Source organism: Oncorhynchus mykiss, chromosome 12, assembly GCF_057628025.1.
Source record: "Oncorhynchus mykiss isolate SJ-2025 chromosome 12, ASM5762802v1, whole genome shotgun sequence".
Classification (NCBI taxonomy): domain Eukaryota; kingdom Metazoa; phylum Chordata; class Actinopteri; order Salmoniformes; family Salmonidae; genus Oncorhynchus; species Oncorhynchus mykiss.
In genome coordinates, this window is record NC_143033.1 from 83,046,129 (window position 1) to 83,072,093 (window position 25,965).

At 43.7% G+C, this 25,965-nt stretch overlaps 1 protein-coding gene across 2 annotated transcripts in view; it reads right to left on the reverse strand.

The window, feature by feature from the left end:
- Positions 1-25,965, reverse strand: part of LOC110538550 (glutamate receptor ionotropic, NMDA 2C) — an 80,326-nt gene that overhangs the window by 52,462 nt on the left and 1,899 nt on the right. For both annotated transcript variants that reach the window (XM_090193722.1, XM_090193721.1), the window contains exon 2: positions 4,839-5,283. In XM_090193722.1, the coding sequence (XP_090049848.1) occupies positions 4,839-5,267 (429 nt within the window). In that variant the 5' untranslated portion in view covers positions 5,268-5,283. The remainder of the gene's footprint in view (positions 1-4,838; positions 5,284-25,965) is intronic.

Genomic DNA, 25,965 nt, shown 5'->3' on the forward strand with positions numbered 1-25,965 from the left:
AGCTGTGAGAAACTGGTCAAATGAAGATCCTACATATGTATTTCATCCTGAGAAGGAAGAGGAGCATAAGGCTCCTTTACCATCATGAAGCATCTTTACCATCATGTCGTACATAGCAGCTACCAGTCACCCCTGGTTGTAAATCCCCAGTGGGAATGAATGCACCAAAGCCCCCCTTGCGTTTTAACATTCCAGGCAGGCGTGTTAGCCATGATTGATTGCCAATGGTGAAGCAGATTTTATTTAAATTCCAGCAGAAGGTGATATATGGCTACAATCCTCACAGTTAGATTATAATCCTCTGTTAAGGAAACTCTCTCTCTGTTTGATGGCTGCAGACAGACAGTTGGGCTTGTCTGAATTTGTCCCATACTTCTTGTAAACCCCTGTTTGTCCTCACCCACATACATTCCATTGATTGGATTCTTTGTGTCTGCTAGGCTATTGATTATCCAATGATTGTTTTAACTTTTTTCTAATTGCGAGAAAAAAAGGGAATAATAGGTTTCTCATGGGTTATTGTAATTTAGCTAATCAACATGCTAATTGAGCAAAATCTCCCCAGGATAGGAATCTGTTCTCTGTTAATTTTAGCCTTCCTCTTCGAGCGAGATTAAACTCCAGGCTTTCTCAGAGACAACATTTTAAGTGATTGAGTTGGCTTGTCAACCAGCTTGGACGGCGTCCCACCAATCAATCAATGGTGAGCAATCGCTCAGGCTCATTGAAAAGCTAATTATCTATCTTAAAGGTTATATCCTGTTTGGCCCTGTCCGGGGGTGTCCTCGGATGGGGCCACAGTGTCTCCTGACCCCTCCTGTCTCAGCCTCCAGTATTTATGCTGCAGTAGTTTATGTGTCGGGGGGCTAGGGTCAGTTTGTTATATCTGGAGTACTTCTCCTGTCCTATTCGGTGTCCTGTGTGAATCTAAGTGTGCGTTCTCTAATTCTCTCCTCTCTTTCTCTCTCTCGGAGGACCTGAGCCCTAGGACCATGCCCCAGGACTACCTGACATGATGACTCCTTGCTGTCCCCAGTCCACCTGGCTGTGCTGCTGCTCCAGTTTCAACTGTTCTGCCTTATTATTATTCGACCATGCTGGTCATTTATGAACATTTGAACATCTTGGCCATGTTCTGTTATAATCTCCACCCGGCACAGCCAGAAGAGGACTGGCCATCCCACATATGCTCTCTCTAATTCTCTCTTTCTTTCTCTCTCTCGGAGGACCTGAGCCCTAGGACCATGCCCCAGGAATACCTGACATGATGACTCCTTGCTGTCCCCAGTCCACCTGACTGTGCTGCTGCTCCAGTTTCAACTGTTCTGCCTTATTATTATTCGACCATGCTGGTCATCTATGAACATTTGAACATCTTGACCATGTTCTGTTATAATCTCCACCCGGCACAGCCAGAAGAGGACTGGCACCCCACATAGCCTGGTTCCTCTCTAGGTTTCTTCCTAGGTTTTGGCCTTTCTAGGGAGTTTTTCCTAGCCACCGTGCTTCTACACCTGCATTGCTTGCTGTTTGGGGTTTTAGGCTGGGTTTCTGTACAGCACTTTGAGATATCAGTTGATGCACGAAGGGCTATATAAATAAATTTGATTTGATTTGATATAAATAGCTGCATCTGAAGTGGTGACATTTAAGTGCCATCACATTTTAAATGAAGTCATGAATATTAATTTCTAGTGGGTAAGCACACAAACACATTTTTTTTACCCCTTTTTCATGGTATCCAATTGTTTAGTAGCTACTATCTTGTCTCATCGCTACAACTCCCGTACGGGCTCAGGAGAGACGAAGGTTGAAAGTCATGCGTCCTCCAATACACAACCCACACTGCTTCTTAAGACGGCGCGCATCCAACCCAAAAGCCAGCCACACCAATGTGCCAGAGGAAACACCGGCAACCTTTGTTAGCGCACACTGTGCCCAGCCCACCACAGGAGTCCCTGGTGCACAATGAGACAAGGACATCCCTACCGGCCAAGCCCTCCCTAACCCGGACGACGCTAGGCCAATTGTGCATCGCCCCATGGACCTCCCGGTTACAACAGAGCCTGGGCGCCTGGGCGCGAACCCAGAGTCTCTGATGGCACAGCTGGCACTGCAGTACAGCGCCCTTAACCACTGCGCCACCCGGGAGGCCTACACAAACACATTTTGTGAGCGTTTCCTATATTGATTACTGTTTTGTTGATGGACCCCGGGTTACTTCTAACAAATACACTTTCCCTCGCAGTCATCTCGGCCACACACAAAGTAAAGATTGAATCAATGAATCAATTTGTTGTTTAGAAAAATGTATTTCAATTCAATTGAGTTGGAACGCATCCATTTTTTAACCAGCTCTCTATTGAACTGCAACCCCATGAGGATTTGTATGAATGTGAATGCATAATCAAGGTACTGTGAGTCCATGGCCCTGGCCATCTCCTGTTGTGGAGGAACACGTTTCTCACGTTTATTAAGAAAATCTCACAAACATGAGGGAGAGAAAATCCTATTTGAGCTGTGGATTAACTGATGGAAATCGAGGGTGGTGGGCAGACCTCATATTTTCCGCAACTCAGTTCCCTGCGTGCCGCATACTCAAACAACCAGCTACCGGAGCTGAAATTACTGGAATTGATTAGACATTACAATGCAGCAGTATTCTCTTCTTGCTCTGACCGGCCCGAGGTCAGCCAGCCTGCTTTATCACCCTCCATTTTCCCCCGCTGAATAAACACTTTGTTTATGGTCGGTGGATTGGCGAGCTATGTCCCACCAGTCCTCTGTATCCTCAGCCTACATCCATTTGCATAGAACCAATAAAGATGTGATGCTCGTAATGTGCATTCTCTGTCTCTGTGAGTTGTATTATGATGCTAATAATGTGCATTCTCTGTCTCTGTGAGTAGTATTGTGATGCTCATAACGTGCATTCTCTGTCTCCGTGAGTAGTATTGTGACGCTCATAATGTGCATTCTCTGTCTCTGTGAGTAGTATTGTGATGCTCATAACGTGCATTCTCTGTCTCTGTGAGTAGTATTGTGATGCTCATAACGTGCATTCTCTGTCTCCGTGAGTAGTATTGTGACGCTCATAATGTGCATTCTCTGTCTCTGTGAGTAGTATTGTGATGCTCATAACGTGCATTCTCTGTCTCTGTGAGTAGTATTGTGATGCTCATAACGTGCATTCTCTGTCTCCGTGAGTAGTATTGTGACGCTCATAATGTGCATTCTCTGTCTCTGTGAGTAGTATTGTGATGCTCATAACATGCATTCTCTGTCTCTGTGAGTAGTATTGTGATGCTCATAACGTGCATTCTCTGTCTCTGTGAGTAGTATTGTGATGCTCATAACGTGCATTCTCTGTCTCTGTGAGTAGTATTGTGATGCTCATAACGTGCATTCTCTGTCTCTGTGAGTAGTATTGTGATGCTCATGACGTGCATTCTCTGTCTCTGTGACAAGTATTGTGATGCTCATAACGTGCATTCTCTGTCTCCGTGAGTAGTATTGTGACGCTCATAATGTGCATTCTCTGTCTCTGTGAGTAGTATTGTGATGCTCATAACATGCATTCTCTGTCTCTGTGAGTAGTATTGTGATGCTCATAACGTGCATTCTCTGTCTCTGTGAGTAGTATTGTGATGCTCATAACGTGCATTCTCTGTCTCTGTGAGTAGTATTGTGATGCTCATAACGTGCATTCTCTGTCTCTGTGAGTAGTATTGTGATGCTCATAACGTGCATTCTCTGTCTCTGTGAGTAGTATTGTGATGCTCATAACGTGCATTCTCTGTCTCTGTGAGTAGTATTGTGATGCTCATAACGTGCATTCTCTGTCTCTGTGACTAGTATTGTGATGCTCAGTCTAATTAAAGTTTCTCTCTGTGGCTGAGCCCTTTGTGTAACACTCTGGGAGAGGGATCATTGCTCCTAAACCTATGAGGCTTTACTCTAAAAGCAATTTAACGGCAGTCTAATCTGTATCACAAACATCCCTCTGATAATTTACTGGTGGCAAACTCCAGTGCATGATGCCGGGTAATACAACATTTCAAATCATTGCATAACTCTATTGACATGAGGGGTCCAACTGTAAACTATAAATTTGTTACCAGCAAATACAAATAGATTTCTCTAGTTTAACATCTTTGTGTCTGGTGGGACCAGAAGTTTAAAAATAGAACAAGGATGAAGTGGCAGAGGCTAACAGGTTTTGATTTTGACCTTCATATTTTAATGAGTGTATTAGATGCAGTATTTGGACATCCCTCTACTACCTGGTTTAACACCTTATCTTGTTGTTTCAGTCTTTCTGGCCTAAGACCGCCAGACACAAAAACCCACAGTGTCTGTATGGGCAGCATTAACATTCAGTGAGTATATAATCATGTGCTGTAAGTCACCTGGAAATGGCAATGTGTGTCTGCTAATGTTCATTATGACTCTGATAATCACCAGACTAATGACGGTTGGCCTGTGTGTGTGTGTGGTGGAGAGCTTTCAAGATCTGAGTGCTTTGCTCACCTTGGGGGACCTGAGTTGTTGAGATTGTTATTTTGGTTTTATTATTTGTACTGTGAGTTGTGCCAGGGGTCTTTCCCAGTTCTTTATTTCACAGTCACTAGAATATAAAGGGTTTAAAACCTCTGAGGTAATGAGACTGTGTAGTCATAAACCACACATCAGTTAAGCTGCTACTCTCTACAGCAGTTTGGGGAAACAAATAATGTGGCCTTCAAGGTTATTTCAAAAATAAAAAGAAGATGAACTTAAGCATGTTCCTCAGGCAGCCTAGACACCAAGTGTCCCCCAGCCCAATCCTGGTCACTGACCTTGTGTGGCAGGACCATGGCGGAGCCCCCGCTGATGCCCACGATGGGCACGGCCGTCTGCAGGGCAATGAAGTCCAGGATCTGTGCCACGGCTTCCGAGCCGATGTTGTCCTCAAACACCACACCATGTACGCGGTTGGCCGCCAGTGTGTCACAGATGCGTGTGAGCAGGGCCCGAGGGTTGGTGTTGTTTACCAGCACTGTGATGGGATTCACCTCCAAGGGCAGGTCCATGAAGTTCTCCCTGCTGAGACGCCCCTTGATCTCCTGCTGGTAGGCCGAGCCACTGAACACCACCGCCACGTTGACTGCTGGCAAGGGCGTTGCGAAAGGCCGACCTTGGCACCAGGGGGCAGTGCAGAGCAGCAACAGCAGCAGTAGCGGCCACCACCACGGGGAGTCGCTCAAGGGGCCTAGACGAACGCCCATCTCAGTCACCTACTGCCTGAGAGAGGGGACGAGGGTGGGGATGAGAGGAGGAGAGAAGAGAGATGGGTAAAGACATTTGTATTAGATACATGGGACCGTTTAGTGTCATTTGTGCAACGTTGTGATAATACTTAGTAATCCCTCCAGGCAAGCCAACCAAACCAACTGTCTGTAGTTTAGAGACATTTTAGCTTCATCTGTGAGTCATGTGCTTCATGTGCAGGTCTGTCTCTATGTAAGCGGCCATGAGTGGTGGGTTGGGTCAGGTGGATGATGAGAGACCCAGGGTACTATTTTTTGTGTGAGTGTTTGGCGTGCAACACAAGGCAGTGAGCAGGTTGCTGTGCCTGCGGATGGCAGCTGCGGCCCCACTACTGTTGTACTCTGCAGTTGAATACAGCAGATGGTGCCTACTGTTTAATGCAACAAATGGAGAACAAGGATTTACCATTTATCTCTCGTGACGTTTTTCCCCCCTCTGAAATAATGCTGCAGAGCTATTCCAACTTAATCGGCAAAACGTCTGAATGCATGGGTATTATGTGCTGTGAATAGGTGGAGACCTGGTTTTGGCCATGGAGGCTGGTTTTAACGGCAGCTACGTGCTGTATTTCTACGGCATTGTTTACGGAAAATACTTAATGTAACTTAACTTGGATGACAGTTTTCCCTTAGATGAGCCTTTGAAATGAATTGATAAGATCAGTGTTTAAAGACACTGCATTGCTAATAGACATCAATGCAATTTTCCCAAAGTACAGTGACACAGTGACAGTAACAAAGTTTGTTAAGGGATTAACTTTTAGTTTGAAATCATAAATCCTACATTCATGTTCCAGGTAATGAATAAATGATCAAATCGACCAGAAACTCTTTAGCTTGTTTTGATCTTCCAGATATTTATAGCTGTAGGGCAAAGTAGAAAAAAATGATGTATTTCACAATGCAGTTGAATGGAGTTAGATCCTACAGCATTACATTCACCAATCCATTTAATGTCTGGTCAGATACTGTGTCCTTCTGTCAGACAGAGTCATCCTCTATGAGTTATCTGTCACACTGCCGCCTGCGGGCCTGACGCTGTGTGGTGTGTGTGAGTGTGTGTGAGTGTGTGCGTGTGTGTGTGGTATCCTGTCAAGGGGACCTGATTTAGCATGTGTTTGAATCACAGTGGGGTGATTACAATGTAATCCTCAGTATTCCTTGGCGGGTGTCATGGCCCACGGCATGATTGTGTCTCCCTATCAAGGCATGTAGGATAGCTGGGACCCACTGCAGTCCCCATTCCTCAACCCCTGCCTGACAGAGGGAATGGGACGAGGGGCTTGTGTTAGCGTAGATGGAGTGTACCAGTAAACTGGCGGTGACGTTCCCATGGGGTAATTGGTTGGACTACGTGGTAATATAGTCTCCACTCTGAAAAGCTGCCTCCCAGAGGACCGTAGAGGATTTCTGCATCACACTGCTGGTCAGGGACCTTATCAGCAGCACATGGCTGAGAAAGGACCATTATAGATTGTCATTAGTAGCGGAGCAGCCTAGAATACCAATGATGGTACGGCTGCTGAGAATGGAAAGGCATTATGAAAGTTGCTAGATATTGACCATATCAAAAACATAATGGATTTGTTGTGCTGATTGACATACATATTTTCCTTTTATGACATCATTGCTGAGTTTTTTCTGTCATAAAAATAGGCAATATTTCTGTCATTGATCATGCAGGCTGATTGATAATCCTTTAAATTGTTAAGAACACAGAGCAGGAATGTATTGCTTTCCTTCAATGACATTATCCACGTCTTATCCGGCCATTGTATGATGGAACACTTTAGGGTTAATGTCTTTGAGGAGGATCTCATTAAAAGAGCTTGACCTTCCACATGTTTAAAAGAGCTTGACCTTCCACATGTTTAAAAGAGCTTGACCTTCCCCATGTTTAATCAAGGCAATGAAACAGCTGGTTTCTGAAGGTCACCTACATGGGGGATTACTGTGGTAAAATGGGGTTGTGGAATTAAACACAACAGCCAATGAGTCATCATCGACTTAATCAGATGACTTATGTTTGTCGATATGCCCCCTATTACCAAGGTGTATTCCAAACAAAGACACAGCTATCGGGAGGTAATTACAGCACAGTGGAAACATTGATTTGACCATCTAGCCCAAGTTGACCTTGCTGACAACAAAAGTGGAACTCACACCACTGTGATTTGCAATAACGCTGGGCAATATAGTCATGAAACCTGTTCAAAGTTGTTGAACATTGCAGTCGTTCTGTAGCTTGGTCACAACCCAAAGTCTCCAAAACACAGGAAAGAGGCTTTTATTACTGTGCTACATGGAGATAAATCCACCCCCAAACTCGTACAATGGCTTGAGGCTTTATTCCAATGTTAGGGATCAAAACTCACTGTGGATATTTATTTTAGTCAGGGATATTGTAATAGAAAATGCAGGTCTGGGTACATCATTTACACTCTATTTATTTTTCAGATCACAGTTTATTTGGTTCTTAAGCCTGGTTGAAACAGATGAGTGGTAAATACTGTAGTTTGGGACCATGGAAAAGAGACAGGTTGCTGTTTACGTCATGATGCAGTCATGAAAAGCTTGTTTAATGACTTTTGTGTCATGTTGAGTCAGTAGAAACAAACAAAATCCCACTGTGAAACTAGTGAACATGAACATAAGCAAACTCTATTGCAATATATCTATGATACTCTAAGTATGCAAACAGTCATTACTGTGAGACATGCAGGCATTGGGAGAAGATGTGCCTGAAGGAGATTTTCCCCAAGCTACACAGACAAGAGATCATTTGTCTTCTACGCTATGACCTCTGTAATCTGGGGTTGGATTTTGGAATGCACTGCCATGTCAAATTCTTTGCTCTCTAGTTGTAATCTCTGTGAATCTGCAAGTCCCCAATTTTCAGCGCCTGGATTTGATATGTGTTAGTTGTCTGCTCAAGTTTTCACAGCTCCAGCACCCAGCCTCCTATCAGTGGGAATGTGTTCAGTTTAGCGACCTCTCTCTCTCACTTGACTCTGCCCAAATCACCGCTGGCTGGCGCGAGGGCACACAAACCAGATTAGATCAAAGCTTCTGCCACTGTTCCAGTCTGGCACTTAGAAGGGCTCAGACCGTTTCCTCATGCACCGTTACTACTGAGTAAATCCCTGGTGTGACTGCAAAGATTATGCCATGCATTTTTAAAACTGTCATCTAGCTAAAAGTGTTAGGGAGAGGGAGATGACAGAGTAAAACAGATACCAGATCTAACTATGTGACAGTTGATATTCTATCTCTGTTTAATGGCAGACAGTCCTAACAGAATCCTTCAAGATCTTCACCTTGGCTTTCAGACCAGATGGGTTTACAATGAGGAATTGCTTATCCCCCTCTAGTGGGTGAGTTGGTGAAAGCAGTTCCCTTAGAATATCAGTTGTCCTCTGCTGTTTCCTTATCAAACCAGAGAAGCAAATTATTTCCGTCTCTGTCCCACTTCTCTTATGTAGTCTGTGGGAGAACTGTGACTAAATAACAGGGGTCAAGGGGTTACATGTGTTATTGTAATAACACCTGCCAGATGTGTTTTGTTTTGTCTGGACTGGCCTGAGAAATGAAATGATTTTAGTTGTACACCTTTTCAGCTATTCCTTTGTCCTAAAGGTGATTGGTTGAAAGTCAGCTGAGATGACACATTTATTTGCTTACAGTGTTACTATTATCACATCTGTTCAGGAGCCTCTGCTCAGTCATGACTGCACTCTCCTCATGCCCAATTCCCAGCCCTGCTCAATATCTTAAGACCATAGTGGTACAGTAAGTACATCTGGTTGTGGGGTGGGGGGTTGTTGTGCTTGTCACTGTTGACGTAATGGGTCATTTCGTATTCAGTGCATGAAACTGCTGCTAAGACTTACACCTGTCTCATCCTGGGCACAGTTTGATCAATATGCTCCAAGGCTTGGAGAGGCATGCTGGTGCCTCGTGGCTCTCTGCTGGTAAGTTTACCTCTTCTCTTGCTTTTCAGCTGACCAGCCCAATGTTTAATACCTATCACATTTTAGACTTGAGTAAGGAAACTTTATAATTTGTAAGTACTCAACAATGGGTTAACATGAAAAAGACTTACATTAAATCCTATTAGAATTCCTTTATAATAAACCCTTTCAAGTCTAATCAGTATAAATCTCCTTGACATTCCCATATATTATGCATGTGTTCAGTATTAAGGATTAGTTTAACCCTACACAGTGTAATTGACAATTTTACCTTCGCTAATGCAAAGACCGCCAACTAATTCATCCGATCGTTATGGTCACAGTTCATTTCCCATTCACCTGTGATTATGGGTTTAGTTAAGCCATGAAGATAAAATACTGTCATTCTAATCCCCCAAAATCCATTTACCTTTCAACTAATCTGGTAATTCATGAGCATTTTGAATACACTTAAATAGGAATAATAAAATGCTTTTGTGAAAACAGTGAATCGGCTTCTTCCAGTCATGCATTGTCGAGTAAATTAGAATCAATTAGACTTTTACTGTTAACCACTGAGTATCCTCTCAACTCCTATTCATTGGCCCTCACTGCTACCGTGGTTTCCAGACTTTGTTTAGCTCGGATCTATCTAAAGAGCTTTGTGGACCATCTGATAAACAAAACAATACTTGTAGCCAGAACCCAGGCTTTAGCTGCGACCCAAGAGGATATAGCTGCAACCCAGGAGGATGTACTGTAGCTGCGACCCAGGAGGATATAGCTGCGACCCAGGAGGATATACTGTAGCTGCGACCCAGGAGGATATACTGTAGCTGCGACCCAGGAGGATATACTGTAGCTGCGGCCCAGCCTGGGTCCCGATCCACCATCTGGGGAACACTTAACTAGTCCATCGCCAATAACATGGCTCCCTCATTGTGATGTAAAGTAATGTAATATCAAGCTGGATCTATAATCCTTAGTGCCAAAAGCCTCTGCCTCTTTTTTCTATACTTTAGACAACATTCAATAAATGCCATATTGCACATCATATAATATTACCTAAACTCCTGATACTACTGTCAGCTATACAAGGATAGAACAAAGTAGAATAGTTTAGTTCACAGAAGTATTACTGTTAAGTGACATTTGTTTCCTGCCTTTGCAGATGGTGACCAAAATAGAACAAGTGGGGGAAGCAGCTTTGTGACAATACTGCACACTGATAAAAACAGACTACTAGAGTAGCCACACTCACAGTGTTTATATTCTAGCTCCACTAACAGAACAACATGGTGGTTTGAGAGTTAATATTTTCTCTTAAAGACAACTTAGCCTTTAGACACATTGCCTCATCTGGAAGGATGTGACTTTGACATATCTGCCATGTCTGAAATCAGACACATGCACCTGCTTTTCCACTCCAACAAGACGTAATGGCTTGTATTGTTGTCACATTTTATCTAGGTTAATATTCAACTCAATTTTACATCCCAATGCCAGGTGTCACCACAATATTGGATGCAGTGCAAGGTGAGTCCCTCTCAGCTGTGACTCTATGTCTGTCGTCTGGTGATTTGATCATCGTGGGCCCTAGCGGAGCGCGGACAGGGCCTGTCAACCTGTCATATCCCTGACACCTCCCTGTAGATTTACTTCTTTAGTCCTGATGAGATTATTCTCCATATCATGGCCTCATAATAAACTGGAGCTATAGGCTGTCATAGTAAAAATGTATCCTACTGTCCAATATTCAGCCCCATGTTCCCTCTACCCTACCTGCTTCCATACAGTGAACTCCCAGTCTGCATGTTTCCAATCCCAGCAGCCTCTGATTTATCTCCCACCCCATGACCCCGGGGAAGAAAATCACATCAAACTGATACACTCAATGATATTAGTTTATGTCACCATCCAAATCAAGATCCCTGCTCTGCTTTGCTTTCCTAAGCCACGAGCAAGCTGGACATAATTCATACATGCTGTTGCATTAAGTGTACATGACAAGTGATTGATCCGCCGTGGAATGAAAACACGATTAATCTGAGAGTAATGATCTCTCTGACCGTCTCTGCATGGGGGGAGATTTTTGGAGATTTGGAGGTTTCTCCTATCATGCCTGTGCTTTAAATCAGAAATCCACAGGTTGTGGGCGACCCTATGCCGCCTCACCTCTTGTGTAGTGTTTTCACTTTGAACGAAACAAGGGTGTCGAGCCCTGAGCCGCCTTGGGCTGGCCTTCTAGGCTAGCTGTGTCTTTTTGCTACTTGAATGGCCCTGCTGCCCCAGAGCTGGAGAGGAAGTCATTTACAACCTAAAGTTACCACTTCCAGAAACAAACACAGCAGATGAAGCAAACAAACATAATTCTATGTTCTTGGATCTGAATCAACTCGACCCAAAAAAATAAAAAGAAGTGAGAAAAAGACTGCTCAAGACCAATCTATAAACCGGAAAAACATTGGAACTGCTGTTCATTGACTGTAGCTCAGCATTCAACACCATTGTACCCTCTAAGCTCATCATTAAGCTCAGGGCCCTGGGTCTGAACCCTGCCTTGTGCAACTGGGTCCTGGACTTCCTGACGGGCTGCCCCCAGGTGGTGAAGGTAGGAAACAACACCTCCACTTTGCTGATCCTCCCTGATCCTCCCTGTTCACCCATGACTGCATGGCCACGCACGCCTCCAACTCAATCATCAAGTTTGCAGATGACACAACAATAGTAGGCCCGATTACCAACAATGACGAGACAGCCAGCAGGGAGGTGAGGGCCCTGGGAGAGTAGTGCCAGGAAAATAACCTCTCACTCAACATCAACAAAACAAAGGAGTTGATCGTGGACTTCAGGAAACAGCAGAGGGAGCATGCCCCTATCCACATCGACGGGACTGTAGTGGAGAAGGTGATTCCTCGGTGTACACATCACTGACGATCTGAAATGGTCCACCCACACAGACAGTGTGGTGAAGAAGGCACAACAGTGCCTCTTCAACCTCAGGAGGCTGAAGAAATTTGTCTTGTCCAATTGAGAGCATCCTGTCGAGCTGTATCGCTGCTCGGTATGGCAACTGCACCGCCCGCAACCGCAGGGCTCTCTAGATGGTGGTGAGGTCTACCCAACGTATCACCGGGGGCAAACTACCTGCCTTCCAGGACACCTACAGCACCCGATATCACAGGAAGGCCAAAAACATCATCAAAGGACATTAACCAACCCAGCCATGGCCTGTTCAACCCGCTATCATCCAGAAGGCGAGGTCAGTAAAGGTGCATCAAAGCTGGGACCGAGAGAGTGGAAAAACAACTTCTATCTTAAGGCCATCAGACTGTTAGATAGCCATCACTAGCCGGCTTCCACCTGGTTACGCAACATTGCACCTTAGAGGGTGCTGCCCTATATACATAGACTTGGAATCACTGGCCACTTTAATAAGGGAACACAAGCCACTTTAATAATGTTTAAATAATGCTTACATACTGCTTTACTCAACTCACATGTATATACTGTATTCTATTTTATTGTATTTTAGTCAATGCCACTCTGACAATGCTCAATCTAATATTTATATATTTCTTAATTCCATTATTTTACTTGTAGATTTGTGTTTATTGTTGTGAATCGTTTTTTAGATACTACTGCACTGTTAGATACTACTGCACTGTTGGAGCTAGGAAGACAAGCATTTCGCTACACCTGCAATAACATCTGATAAATATGTGTATGTGACCAATACAATTTGATTTGATTTGAATACATTTTGAAAGGTGGAACAGTGACGCTGAAATGGTCACCGTTCTCATGGACTGGTAACACAGGAGGTTGGTGGCACCTTAAATGGGGAGGACTGGCTCGTGGTAATGGCTGGAGCGGAATAGGTGGAATGGTATCAAATACCGCACCGTTCCTGTCACGTTCTGACCTTTATTTCCTTTGTTTTGTCGTTATTTAGTATGGTCAGGGCGTGAGTTGGGGTGGGCAGTCTATGTTTGTTTTTCTATGATTTGGGGATTTCTATGTTTCGGCCTAGTATGGTTCTCAATCAGAGGCAGGTGTCATTAGTTGTCTCTGATTGAGAATCATACTTAGGTAGCCTGGGTTTCACTGTTTGTTTGTGGGTGATTGTCTATGTTAGTTGCTTTTGTCAGCTTCACGGTCGTTATTTGTTTATTGTTTCTGTACCGTTTACTTTGTGTTTTTTGTCATTTATTAAATGATGCATTCACACCACGCTGCGCTTTGGTCCGCTTCTTATTACGATTGTGACAGTTCCAGCCATTATTATGAGCAGTCCGCTCCTCAGCAGCCTCCACTGACATACCAGTCAGCAAGTGTTAGGTCGCGTGTTTAGCCTGCTAGCTACGTTAGCTGCTAAACTTAGTGTGTTCAATGTTCAAGCTAGCTAACATCTACTGTATTTGGTCTGTTTTGTACTCAAAGGAATCTAACAATGGCATCATAAACCTACACTGCACAAACCCCCAATGCCTTTATTTCAACTGACTAACATTAGCTAGCAAAAGCAAGATATGCAGATTGTTGACATGATAGTGTTTCATTTGTAAATAACTAGCTAGCTAGCTAGGTGGTAAACAGCATTTTCGGCCCAGGTACACCCCAAAAAAATGCATGTATGCATAACATTTGGTAAATTAACATCACACAAACATGTATTTTCAGGGAGATACTTATGTTGTGCTTTGTAATTCAATAATTGTTTTGTTAATTGACCAAGGTAAGAAATGCTGTATGCATTTTCTGTTATGCTTTGTGATTCAATAATTGTTTTGCTTGAAATTGACCAAAATAGTTATCTATGTTTGCCTGTTCAGCACATTGCCTATCTATGTACAGCATTGATTTCTACTTAGAGTGAACTACCCACCAGAATGGCTGAATGAATATCCAGCATGGTCAGTCAAATAAACAATAGTTCATATTCATGACGTATTGGTGGACTATTGGCCATACTATGGTCACTATTGGCCACAGACAGACTTGTCCCTCCTGTCCCACTACCAACCAAGCAAGCATATCTCCAGGAGCATCAGTGCTAAGGGCTTGGTAGGAAACTTTTATTAATACAGAATGGCAGACATTACTCTCATTAGAAGGACTACATAGTATATTACCTACCCTCTCTCTCAGGTGAGACCATGGCCAGTATATTATTATCTACATCCTCTTTCTCAGGTGATACTATGACCAGTATATTATTACCAACATTATCTCTCTCAGGTGAGACTCTGGTCAGTATATTATTACCTACATTATCTCTCTCAGGTGATACTATGGCCAGTATATTATTACCGACATTATATCTCTCAGGTGAGGCTATGGTCAGTATATTATTACCTACATCCTCTCTCTCAGGTGAGACTATGGCCAGTATATTATTACCTACATCCTCTCTCTCAGGTGAGACCATGGTCAGTATATTATTACCTACATCCTCTCTCTCTCAGGTGAGACCATGGCCAGTATATTATAACCGACCTCCTCTCTCTCAGGTGAGACTATGGTCAGTATATTATTACCTACATCCTCTTTCTCAGGTGAGACTATGACCAGTATATTATTACCTACATTCTCTCTCTGAGGTGATACTATGGCCAGTATATTATTACCAACATTATCTCTCTCAGGTGAGACTATGGCCAGTATATTATTACCTACATCCTCTCTCTCAGGTGATACTATGGCCAGTATATTATTACCTACATCCTCTCTCTCAGGTGATACTATGGCCAGTATATTATTACCTTCATTCGCTCTCTCAGGTGAGACCATGGCCAGTATATTATTACCTACTTCCTCTTTCTCTGGTGAGAACATTGAGAATATATTACCTAGGTTCTCTCTCCCAGGCGAGACTATGGCCAGTGTATTACCTGCCTTCTCTCTCTCAGGTTAGACTATGGCCAGTATTACCTACCTTCTCTCTCTCTGGTGAGACCATTGCCAGTATTACCTACCTCCTCTCTCTCTCTGGTGAGACCATGGCCAATATGTTACCAAGCATCAATTTATTAATTGTTAAATTCATAAACGGTGCAAACGTGCTCACTATAATTAACTCAAATTGCATTTAAAAAACGTTATCAAATCTAAATCAAATCTAAATAAGTTTATTTGGCATATATACAGGATACAGTGGGGTGTACGGGAATATGACATTGCATTTTACCATATACTATTGAAGTAAGAATTCATTTGATGATTTCCCACACGGTGCCAATAACCTCCAAAGACTGACTCGTCCCTCCTGTCTCACTACTAACCTAACAAGAGTTTCTCCAGGAGCATCAGTGCAAATGGCTTGGTGGGGAACTTTTGTTCATACAGAATGGCAGACATTATGCTTGTTAGAGTATTTTTCCTGCTGAAACTTGAGAAATGAATATACAATTACATTGGGTTAGAATTAATACTATGAAAACTTGGTTTGGAAAGGCCATTGACACTTGCTCTAATACAGTAAGTGATTCCAATATTTTATTTTAAGTCAGTTAAGAAAAAATTTGCATTTACAATGACAGCCTATACCACCCAACCCGGACAATGCTGGGCCAATTGTGCGCCACCCTATGGGACTCCAAATCACGGCCGGTTGTGATACAGCCTGGATTCAAACCAAGGTGTCTGTAGTGAGGCAGTGATGCAGTGCCTTAGACCGCTGCGGCACTCGGGAGCCCAATACATGTCAGTGATATGATTTTTTTCTCCCATCAGCATCTACACTGCCGTAGTAACAGAATCATGGATGACTTGGACTGTTTGTTGCATGATAAAATACTGACCACATAAATACATCTCTGTTATGTTAAAATTTTGAATGACGACCATGTTGTTAGGTCCCACACCTCCAGGCCACAAACTGTTATGTGCTACTCCCGGTTCCCACCTTTCACTCCCTACTAGGAGGTCATCAGAGCAAGTATGACTGCAATGCATCCTTACGGCCCTGCCACAGAGTTCAATTCTCAAATAAGTCAGTGTCACAATAGTGTCATTGATGTGGTGCTGTAACCATGTAAACATGTGTCATGCTACTGTACCATTCTGTGACATGATGGCCAGTAGTACACCAATATGTCATGCAGATGTGCCATTGTTTACTTGACTGACCACACTAGTTTTCCATTCAGTCATTCTGGTGGGTAGTTAACACTAAGTAAGAATCAAAGCTGTATATAGACAGGCAATATGCGGAACAGGCAAATATAGCTAACAATTTTGATTGATTACCAACAAAATTATTATTGAATCACAAAGCATAACAGAAAATGCATACAGCACACCCTCTAAATCAGACCGTCCCCACCCATATCTCCCTGAGAAATACATGTTTGTGTGATGTTACCGTACTATATGTATTTTTTTTTTTTGGGGGGGGGGGGTCCTGGGCCAAAAATCCTGTTCACCCCCTAGCTAACTAGCATTATCATCTACATGCGAAACAATCTGCATATCTAGCTTTAGCTAGCTGAAATAAAGGCATTGGGCATCTTGTAGGATTTATGCAGTGTAGCTACATGATGCCATCATTAGATTCCTTTGAGTACAAAACAGTCTAAATACAGAAGGTGTTAGTTAGCTTGCTAAGTAGCCTTGTTAGCTATCTTGAACATTGAACACTCTAAGGTTAGCAGCTAACATAGTTAGCAGGCTAAACATGTAACCCAACTCTTACCTAACATTACCCACCATGACAACGGTGGCCATCTGGGAGTCACTATTCCACCTTTCAAAATGTATTCACATTTTTCTGGAGTTTATGGATTGGTCATGAGCCTGCTTTTTCTCGCTTCTTTGTCTCTTTTGGGGTCGATTTGATTCAGATCCAAGAACCGAGAATGATGCTTGTTGGCTTCACACCACCTTCACCTGCTTCACCTGGTTTGTTTCTGGCGGCTGTAATGTTAGGGTGCAAGTGACTTTCACTTCCTCTCCAGCTCTGGGGCAGCAGGGTCATTCGAGTTAGCAGGATTAACACAAAGACACTCCTAGCCCAGAAGGCCAGCCCAAGATGGCTCAGGGCTCAACCCCCTTGTTTTTGTTCAAAGTGAAAACACAACAAAAGAAGTGGGGAGCATTGGGTCGCCTACAACCTGCTGATTTCTGATTTAAGATTATGCTTTTCGATTTGAGGGTGTGTAAGGTAGAATGGGTTTGGACGTTTACAGTGTGTCCTGTCTCTGTGGTGTTAGTAGGGCAAAGGCCAGCAGGTTATGTCCTGTCTCTGTGTGCCAGTGGTACAATGACAGGCAGGTTGTTGTTAATAACTTAACAGATGTCCCGTCTCTGTGTGTCAGTGGTACAATGACAGGCAGGTTGTTAATAATTTAGCAGTTGGGTAATAATGCAGGGCTACTACATTTTCATGTCATCTTCATGCAGCTGCAGCACAGGAGTAATGGGGTAATGTCTCATACTATATTGAAAGTGCACACAACACATTTGTTGCCCTCACAAACAGACAGGTCATATAGAACCAATTTGACATCATTGCCAGACCCATTAGGAAGTGTCATGACGTTGGCCTGGGGGATAGGTTTATGACAGTCATAAATACCTCTTCCCCCCTTTTCCCTTCTCTAACTTACTGAGGTTACATTTAAAAAACCCTTGGTTAACATAGAGATTCTGGGAACATCAGAAGGTGGGGGGAAATTAACTATATTCTGGTAATCCGAAAAATTGAACATGTGCAGTGGTACTTAATGAATATGATGTCAGTTCGGTTGTCATCTGAGACATTCTCATCAATGATAAGATGACAAACTCTACAGTGGAAAGTCTACACATCAGAGTTATCAGATTCACATTGAATTGTTGTTCAATTTAGATGTTTGAATATGAAATTATTTGTGATGGGATGAAATGTGATTTTAGCTTCTAAAATGTGAGATTTGGATTTTCATAAGATAGGGCTGCTCAATTAGTGGCCCTCCCCTGTGAAGGGACAAGGGCTATACAACTTTTCAAACACACCCTCCTCTCTCTTCCTATATAAGCCCTTGACGACAACAGAACTTCCTGTTCCAATGAGGTAGGATGACGATCCTATGTCAGAATGGTTCAGATAAAACTACAGAACGAAGCCAACATCAGCATGAGCTTTGGTAGCGAATGGTATGAACTTTGAACTCTTATTCACGACAGAAGTGATACCTCCTAGCCGTTGAGTTAGCGACCGCAGCTGCAAACGCAGCTTAGAAAGGAACAGACAGAGTATCCCATCTACCACACAACAACGTTACTACAACATATCCAAGTGACCACCAGCGACATTCTTCAAAGAACAGAGGACTCGGTTTGGCAACAAGGTCTTCCATCTACCACCAACCTACTGAAGCGCAGCTCAGAGTAAATATTTATTGCATTTTCCTTTCTTAATTTAGAATGCATAAGATACTGTATTTACGATAGCACAGCTTCGCCTTTGTTCCTGTCTTCCCACTATTTCACTCAACCCAGCCCCTTTTCCTTTGTGTAACAAGCTGTCAAATCTGTTCCTAGGGACGTTTTCCTTTATGACGTAAATAATTATCCAGGTATAATTAATTCTTTGTATATGTAGTTCTGTGTGATTGGTTGGGTATTTAGTAAATAAATAATTAAACCCAATTTTGTATTGCTGATTCAAATTGTTAGCCAGGGTTCTTGCTTACAGGCCTCCTGGGCCATATACAGCGTTCCTTACTGAGTTCCCTGAATTCCTATCGGACCTTGTAGTCATGGCAGATAATATTCTAATTTTTGGTGACTTTAATATTCACATGGAAAAGTCAACAGACCCACTCCAAAAGGATTTCGGAACCATCATTGACTCATTGGGTTTTGTCCAACATGTCTCTGGACCCACTCACTGTCACAGTCATACGCTGGACCTAGTTTTGTCCCATGGAATAAATGTTGTGGATCTTAATGTTTTTCCTCATAATCCTGGACTGTCGGACCACCATTTTATTAAGTTTACAATTGCAACAAATAATCTGCTCAGACCCCAACCAAGGATCATCAAAAGCCGTGCTATAAACCCAAAGATTCCTTGATGCCCTTCCAGACTCCCTCTGCCTATCAGAGGACAAAAATCAGTTAACCACCTAACTGAGGAACTCAATTTAACTTTGCGCAATACCCTAGATGCAGTCACACCCCTAAAAACAAAAAACATTTGTCATAAGAAACTAGCTCCCAGGTATACAGAAAATACCCGAGCTCTGAAGCAAGCTTCCAGAAAATTGGAAAGGAAATGGCACCACACCAAACTGGAAGTCTTCCGACTAGCTTGGTACCGTGCAGTATCGAAGAGCCCTCACTGCTGCTCGATCATCCTATTTTTCCAACTTAATTGAGGAAAACAAGAACAATCCAAAATGTATTTTTGATACTGCCGCAAAGCTAACTAAAAAGCAGCATTCCCCAAGAGAGGATGGCTTTCACTTCAGCAGTGATAAATTAATGAACTTCTTTGAGGAAAAGATCATGATCATTAGAAAGCATATTACGGACTCCTCTTTAAATCTGCGTATTCCTCCAAACCTCAGTTGTCCTGAGTCTGCACACCTCTGCCAGGGCCTAGGATCAAGGGAGACACTCAAGTGTTTTAGTACTATATCTCTTGACACAATGATGAAAATAATCATGGCCTCTAAACCTTCAAGCTGCATACTGGACCCTATTCCCACTGAACTACTGAAAGAGCTGCTTCCTGTGCTTGGCCCTCCTATGTCAAACATAATAAACAGCTTATTCCACCGGATGTGTACCAAACTCACTAAAAGTGGCAGTAATAAAGCCTCTCTTGAAAAAGTCAAACCTTATCCCAGAAAATATTAAAAACTATATATCGAATCTCCCATTCCTCTCAAACATTTTAGAAAAAGCTGTTGCGCAGCAACTCACTGCCTTCCTGAAGACAAACAATGTATACGAAACGCTTCAGTCTGGTTTTAGACCCTATCATAGCACTGAGACTGCACTTGCGAAAGTGGTAAATTACCTTTTAATGGCGTCAGACTGAGGCTCTGCATCTGTCCTCGTGCTCCTAGACCTAGTGGCCTAGTTACAGTTTTGAATTAAATTGTCTTGAAAATCTATGGCAAGACCTGAAAATGGCTGTCTAGCAATGATCAAAAACCAACTTGACAGAGCTTGAAGAATTCCTATAATGGGAAATATTGTACAATTCAGGTGTCCAGAGCTGTAATCGCTGCCAAAGGTGATTCTAACCTGTATTGACTCAGGGGGTTGAATAATTTTCTAATCAAGATATGTTAGTGTTTAATTTTCCATTCATAAAAAAAAAACGTTAAAATGTTATTTTGTGAAGATCTTTGTCAATAAAATCCCAATTAAATCTATTTTAATCCCACTTTGTAACACAACAAAATGTGGAAATGGTCAAGGGGGTGTGAATGCTTTCTGAAGGCACTGTAAATCACAGTGTCAAGTAAGAAACGTTTGGGTCGACATGGTCATGGTGGTGTAAGCTTTGGGTTGTAGTCCTGGCCTTTGGCCGTGCTGTCTGTGGCCCTCATGTGTGTCCGTATGGTATGTGGAGCAGAGATCAGGATAAAACCCTGGTTAAGCCGAGGTCCATGGCTGACGATGGAGATGGGAGAATCCCCTCCCGGTCCAGATGTCGCCATCCTGCTCTGGCAGCTGACTTGCTGGCTGCTGCCCACCCATCCGCCCTGACAGACCCTTCACACAAGCACTAACCCACGTATGAACATACCACTTTGTTTTCTAATCTACCTCTGGGGTACAGTATACTATACGGTTACCATCCCATCGAGTGTTTGCTGCTTTAAACATTGTGTTGCCATGTGCTGAGACCAGCGACAACACTAAGTTCTGCCTCTCTCCCTGACATCTCACTAACATGCCAAACTGGGCCAAATCCATGTCAAAGCTATCAGATTCTTCTCATACACATGGTTACAAATGCTGTTCTACAGAGACCCATGAAAACTATAGTGGTAAAGCATCTGACTTTTATACGTTTTCAGTGGAGCTAAAGTATTGATTGAAGTGACAGTGTTGTGCCAAACAAACTGAAGGTACTGATAAACTGAATGTACCCTTATTAAGTTCTTTAAATGAGCCCTGAGGGACTTCTTTTGCCCAAAACTCCAACTTTGTGGTGTCACTTTGACAAGGCTGCATCACAGAACCCCAAACCTGATTTATATAAATGAATCATGCCCACTCCAAGCTGTTCAAATGGAATTAGTGATGTTCTTTATATTTTGACGTGGACAGCCATGGCATCGATATCTAATTGAAATAAGCAGCACATCAATTCTCAGGAATGGTATCTAAGTTTGTTGTTGTAATTGTGAAATATTATGTACGACACAACAAGCGTGAATAGATGGCAATTAGGCTACTACATTTTTTACCCATTACAAATCACACATGCACACACACACATTCTCACAGATGCACACTCATACGATCTAAGGTGGGTGTCAGTGTCCGAGAGAGAGAGAGAGAGAGAGAGAGAGAGAGAGAGAGAGAGAGAGGGAGAGAGGGAGAGAGGGAGAGAGAGAGAGAAAGAGAGAGAGAGAGAGAGAGAGAGAGAGAAGGATGAGAAGACACCGCTCTGCTCCCCCAGCCAGGCAACATTGTGTCAGTTTTCCTTTTCAACAGCGACAGGACGTTAGACAAGGTGCACACAGCACTGCACCCTGAATACAAATGGGGACCGGAGTCTCTGTTGCCCGTGAAGCAGTACAGCGGCAATAAACTTCTGGAGGAGAACGACACTGACTGAAGCCAGCCTCTAAATTCCCCTTTAAAATATCACCGGAGACCTGTACCCCCTGCTATATGAGTGCTGCAGGGGCATACTATAACATACACACCAGGCAGCAAACACATATAACTGTTACAGTTCATGTGTTTCTCAACATGTATGGTGCCCTAATTATTCCCTACTTTATGAGGGCCATGTATCACTGGAAAAGGATTACGTGACGACGCAGCGTCGTTGGTTCTGGGTGGAATTTACTACTTCTTTGACGTTGGCTCGATTGCTCTGGTATGAAGCCACCTTCCCCCTGCAGTAAATTGTTTACTGCTCAGTGTGTGCTTGTCTGGCTGGTCCCTGTGGCTTGATCAATTTGCATCTCATGCATGTGTGTGTCTTGTTTGTTTGTTCAGGTATAAAGGCCCCTTGTCATTTTACCAGCCTTCTGTCTCCACCTCCCTCCTATCACCCTTCTCCATGCCCTTTCTCCACTCAGAGTTGAGGGATGTGTTGCTGTGTGGAGGGACAGGGGGAGACTGGGTGAGGATGGGGTGAGGACTGATAGCTCTACCATTTCATTAAGTTGATCAGCTCTGAGTGTCGTGGGGCAGGCTGGACAGCTGACGAAGCAGCAGCTAATCATGAGACAAGAGCTCTGGAGGTCATTGGAGACACACTGGGATGGGAGGGAACAAACAGCCAGCTAATGGGACTTGGTGAGGGTCTCCTAGTTTGGCTCAGACCAGACAGAGTGCACATTTCACAACTGACCAATGAGGACAGTTGTTTTAGACTGGAACCAACTTTTTCTTTCTCCCCACAGACTCACCTTTAGCATGTATGTGTAACTGATGTGAAATGGCTAGCTAGTTAGCGGGGTGCGCACTAATAGCGCTTCAATCGGTGACGTCACTCGCTCTGAGACCTTGAAGTAGTTGTTCCCCTTGCTCTGCAAGGATCGTGGCTTTTGTGGAGCGATCGGTGACGATGATTCGAGGGTGGCTGTTGTCTATGTGTGCAGAGGGTCCCTGGTTCGAGCACAGGTAGGGGCGAGGAGAGGGACGGAAGCTATACTGTTTCATATGCACAGATTAGGTGCGCACGCACAATTAAAGCAGGACAAACACCCAGTGGAGAATGCTGTGATTATGCTGTGATTATCCTCATGTTTGTGCTCTATGAGACTAAACTACACAGCTAAAAGGAAAGTTAAGTGTAAACATTGGCGAACCCTTTCTGTGTGCAGTGCTGTGTGTGTAATAGTGGTTGAGTATGACTGTGTGATGTAGTGGAGGATGGCTGGATTAATCCCAGCATCAGTTAAAAAACATCTCGGGCTTGATTGCTGATTTGATTTATTCTCTAGGTGACCTACTGTACGCCCCTCCCCCAGTCCCGTGTCCTTCAGGGTTTAACCCTATGTTGCCCTGCTCTATAGTGTCACTCAAGGTTGGGGACGTCAGGATATTTTCAACCCTAAAAGACTCTTTTAAAAAAGGACTCCAAAAACAATATACAAGTAGACAGGTGAGATATTGTACATTTTGGTCTCCCATGGTAGGATGGATCGACTGAGTGTGTGTGCCTCTGTTCGTTGGTGAGTCAGAATGTGTGTGTGTGTGTGTGTGTGTGTGTGTATGTGTGTGTGTGTGTGTGTGTGTGTGTGTGTGTGTGTGTGTGTGTGTGTGTGTGTGTGTGTGTGTGTGTGTGTGTGTGTGTTTTAGCGTCAGTGTGTGAGTGAGTGCTTGTGTGTGCGTCTGTGTGTGTGTGTGTAAGCACGCACGTGTGTGTGCATCTGTGTGTGTGTGTATTCCATGCTGTGTGATGGACCAGTTCTAGAAGAGGAGAGCCAGCATACCCAGGGATCAATGCATCTGTTCCCCTGTCACACAGAGCCTTGCTACCAACGATGGGACGATCTCATCTGCTAACCCTCCCCCCCAACACACATACACACACACACACACACACACACACACACACACACACACACACACACACACACACACACACACACACACACACACACCCTTATTCACTATACATCTCATCAGGGAAACCACGATATGGAAGGAATAACATAATGAACAGCCATTTTTCACTGGAACAACCGGTGCTAAGCTGTCTACTGTTTATAATACATTATTTAATTCTGCTCACACATTTTTCTCTCCCAAGTGAAACTCACAGAGAAAAGGTAGACACAGTAATGCATAATTCCAATGTACTATGTTGGCATACAAATCTCCAACCTGTTAGGCAGGTACTAGACAATCTGCCTTGGTTAGAACCAGGCTCACACACACTCCAGCTGGTCTAAAAATACCACAGGTATTAGGAAATGGTCTCGGAAGCACTCAGGTGAAAAATGCCTCCCCCAAAAATGAGAAAACCGGGTGGTTGATCTTTTTTCTTAACTGTCTTTGTTCAGAGCAGTGTCACTGTCTTACAGGAAACCCTAACGGGGTTCATACAGTGTATATGGATATCCACGTTGACAAGTTCTCCCTGCTTGGGGTTCTCTCACCTGTATCTGACCTTGAACGTTGTTGTGGATACGGTCATTGTAGTTTGAATAGCGTAGTCCGTTTAACAATCACATTTCAACAATCAATTTAACAAGCAAATTGTGAACGATTTGACATGTGTCTTAAATGAAAGTGACTGAACATGTCCTGTGTAGGAGGTTGAGAAACAGAGATAGAACATTTGGGAACATTTGATAACTGTGTCCACACCGGAAAACACTTTTGAAATGCCCTTCAAGACAGGGCTGAATGACAGCCACTGTCCTCACAAACTATGCCATCAAGGCACTTTCTAATAAATATTTCTCTCTCTCTCCCTCTCTGTCTTTCTCTTTCTCTCTCCCTCTTTCTCTCTCTCTTTCTTTCTTCCGTTCATTATTTCATTCTTCATCTTTCTCTTCTTCCTTCAGTTGAAATACAAACGCAGGGTGGGAGTGCCATAACAGAAGACAATTGACAGGTAGAGTTTGTCTACAGAACGTCAAGGAACTGCTCTGTATTCATGAAACTAAAGCACTGGGATGGATGCTAGTATAATTACAGAAGTGTCATTCACTCTCCTGTCCCACAGGACCAAAGTCACTCCTCAGTGGCAATTCAATTTCTCTGGCAGTTTCAGCATGCAGTGTACAACTGCAGCCCTTCTCAGCTGTTCTGTTTTTCCTGTTTATAATGATGAATCGATCAACTTTGCCAAATCCTCTGTGACACTGTGAAGTAAAGCACAGCCACAGACACACAGGCACAGTCATACTGCCACACGGTCCCACAGCCACAGACACACAGGCACAGTCATAGTGCCACACGGTCCCACAGCCACAGACACACAGGCACAGTCATACTGCCACACGGTCACACAGCCACAGACACACAGGCACAGTCATACTGCCACACGGTCCCACAGCCACAGACACACAGGCACAGTCATACTGCCACACGGTCACACAGCCACAGACACACAGGCACAGTCATACTGCCACACGGTCACACAGCCACAGACACACAGGCACAGTCATACTGCCACACGGTCCCACAGCCACAGACACACAGGTACAGTCATACTGCCACACGGTCACACAGCCACAGACACACAGGCACAGTCATACTGCCACACGGTCCCACAGCCACAGACACACAGGCACAGTCATACTGCCACACGGTCACACAGCCACAGACACACAGGCACAGTCATACTGCCACACGGTCACACAGCCACAGACACACAGGTACAGTCATACTGCCACACGGTCCCACAGCCACAGACACACAGGTACAGTCATACTGCCACACGGTCACACAGCCACAGACACACAGGCACAGTCATACTGCCACACGGTCACACAGCCACAGACACACAGGTACAGTCATACTGCCACACGGTCACACAGCCACAGACACACAGGTACAGTCAT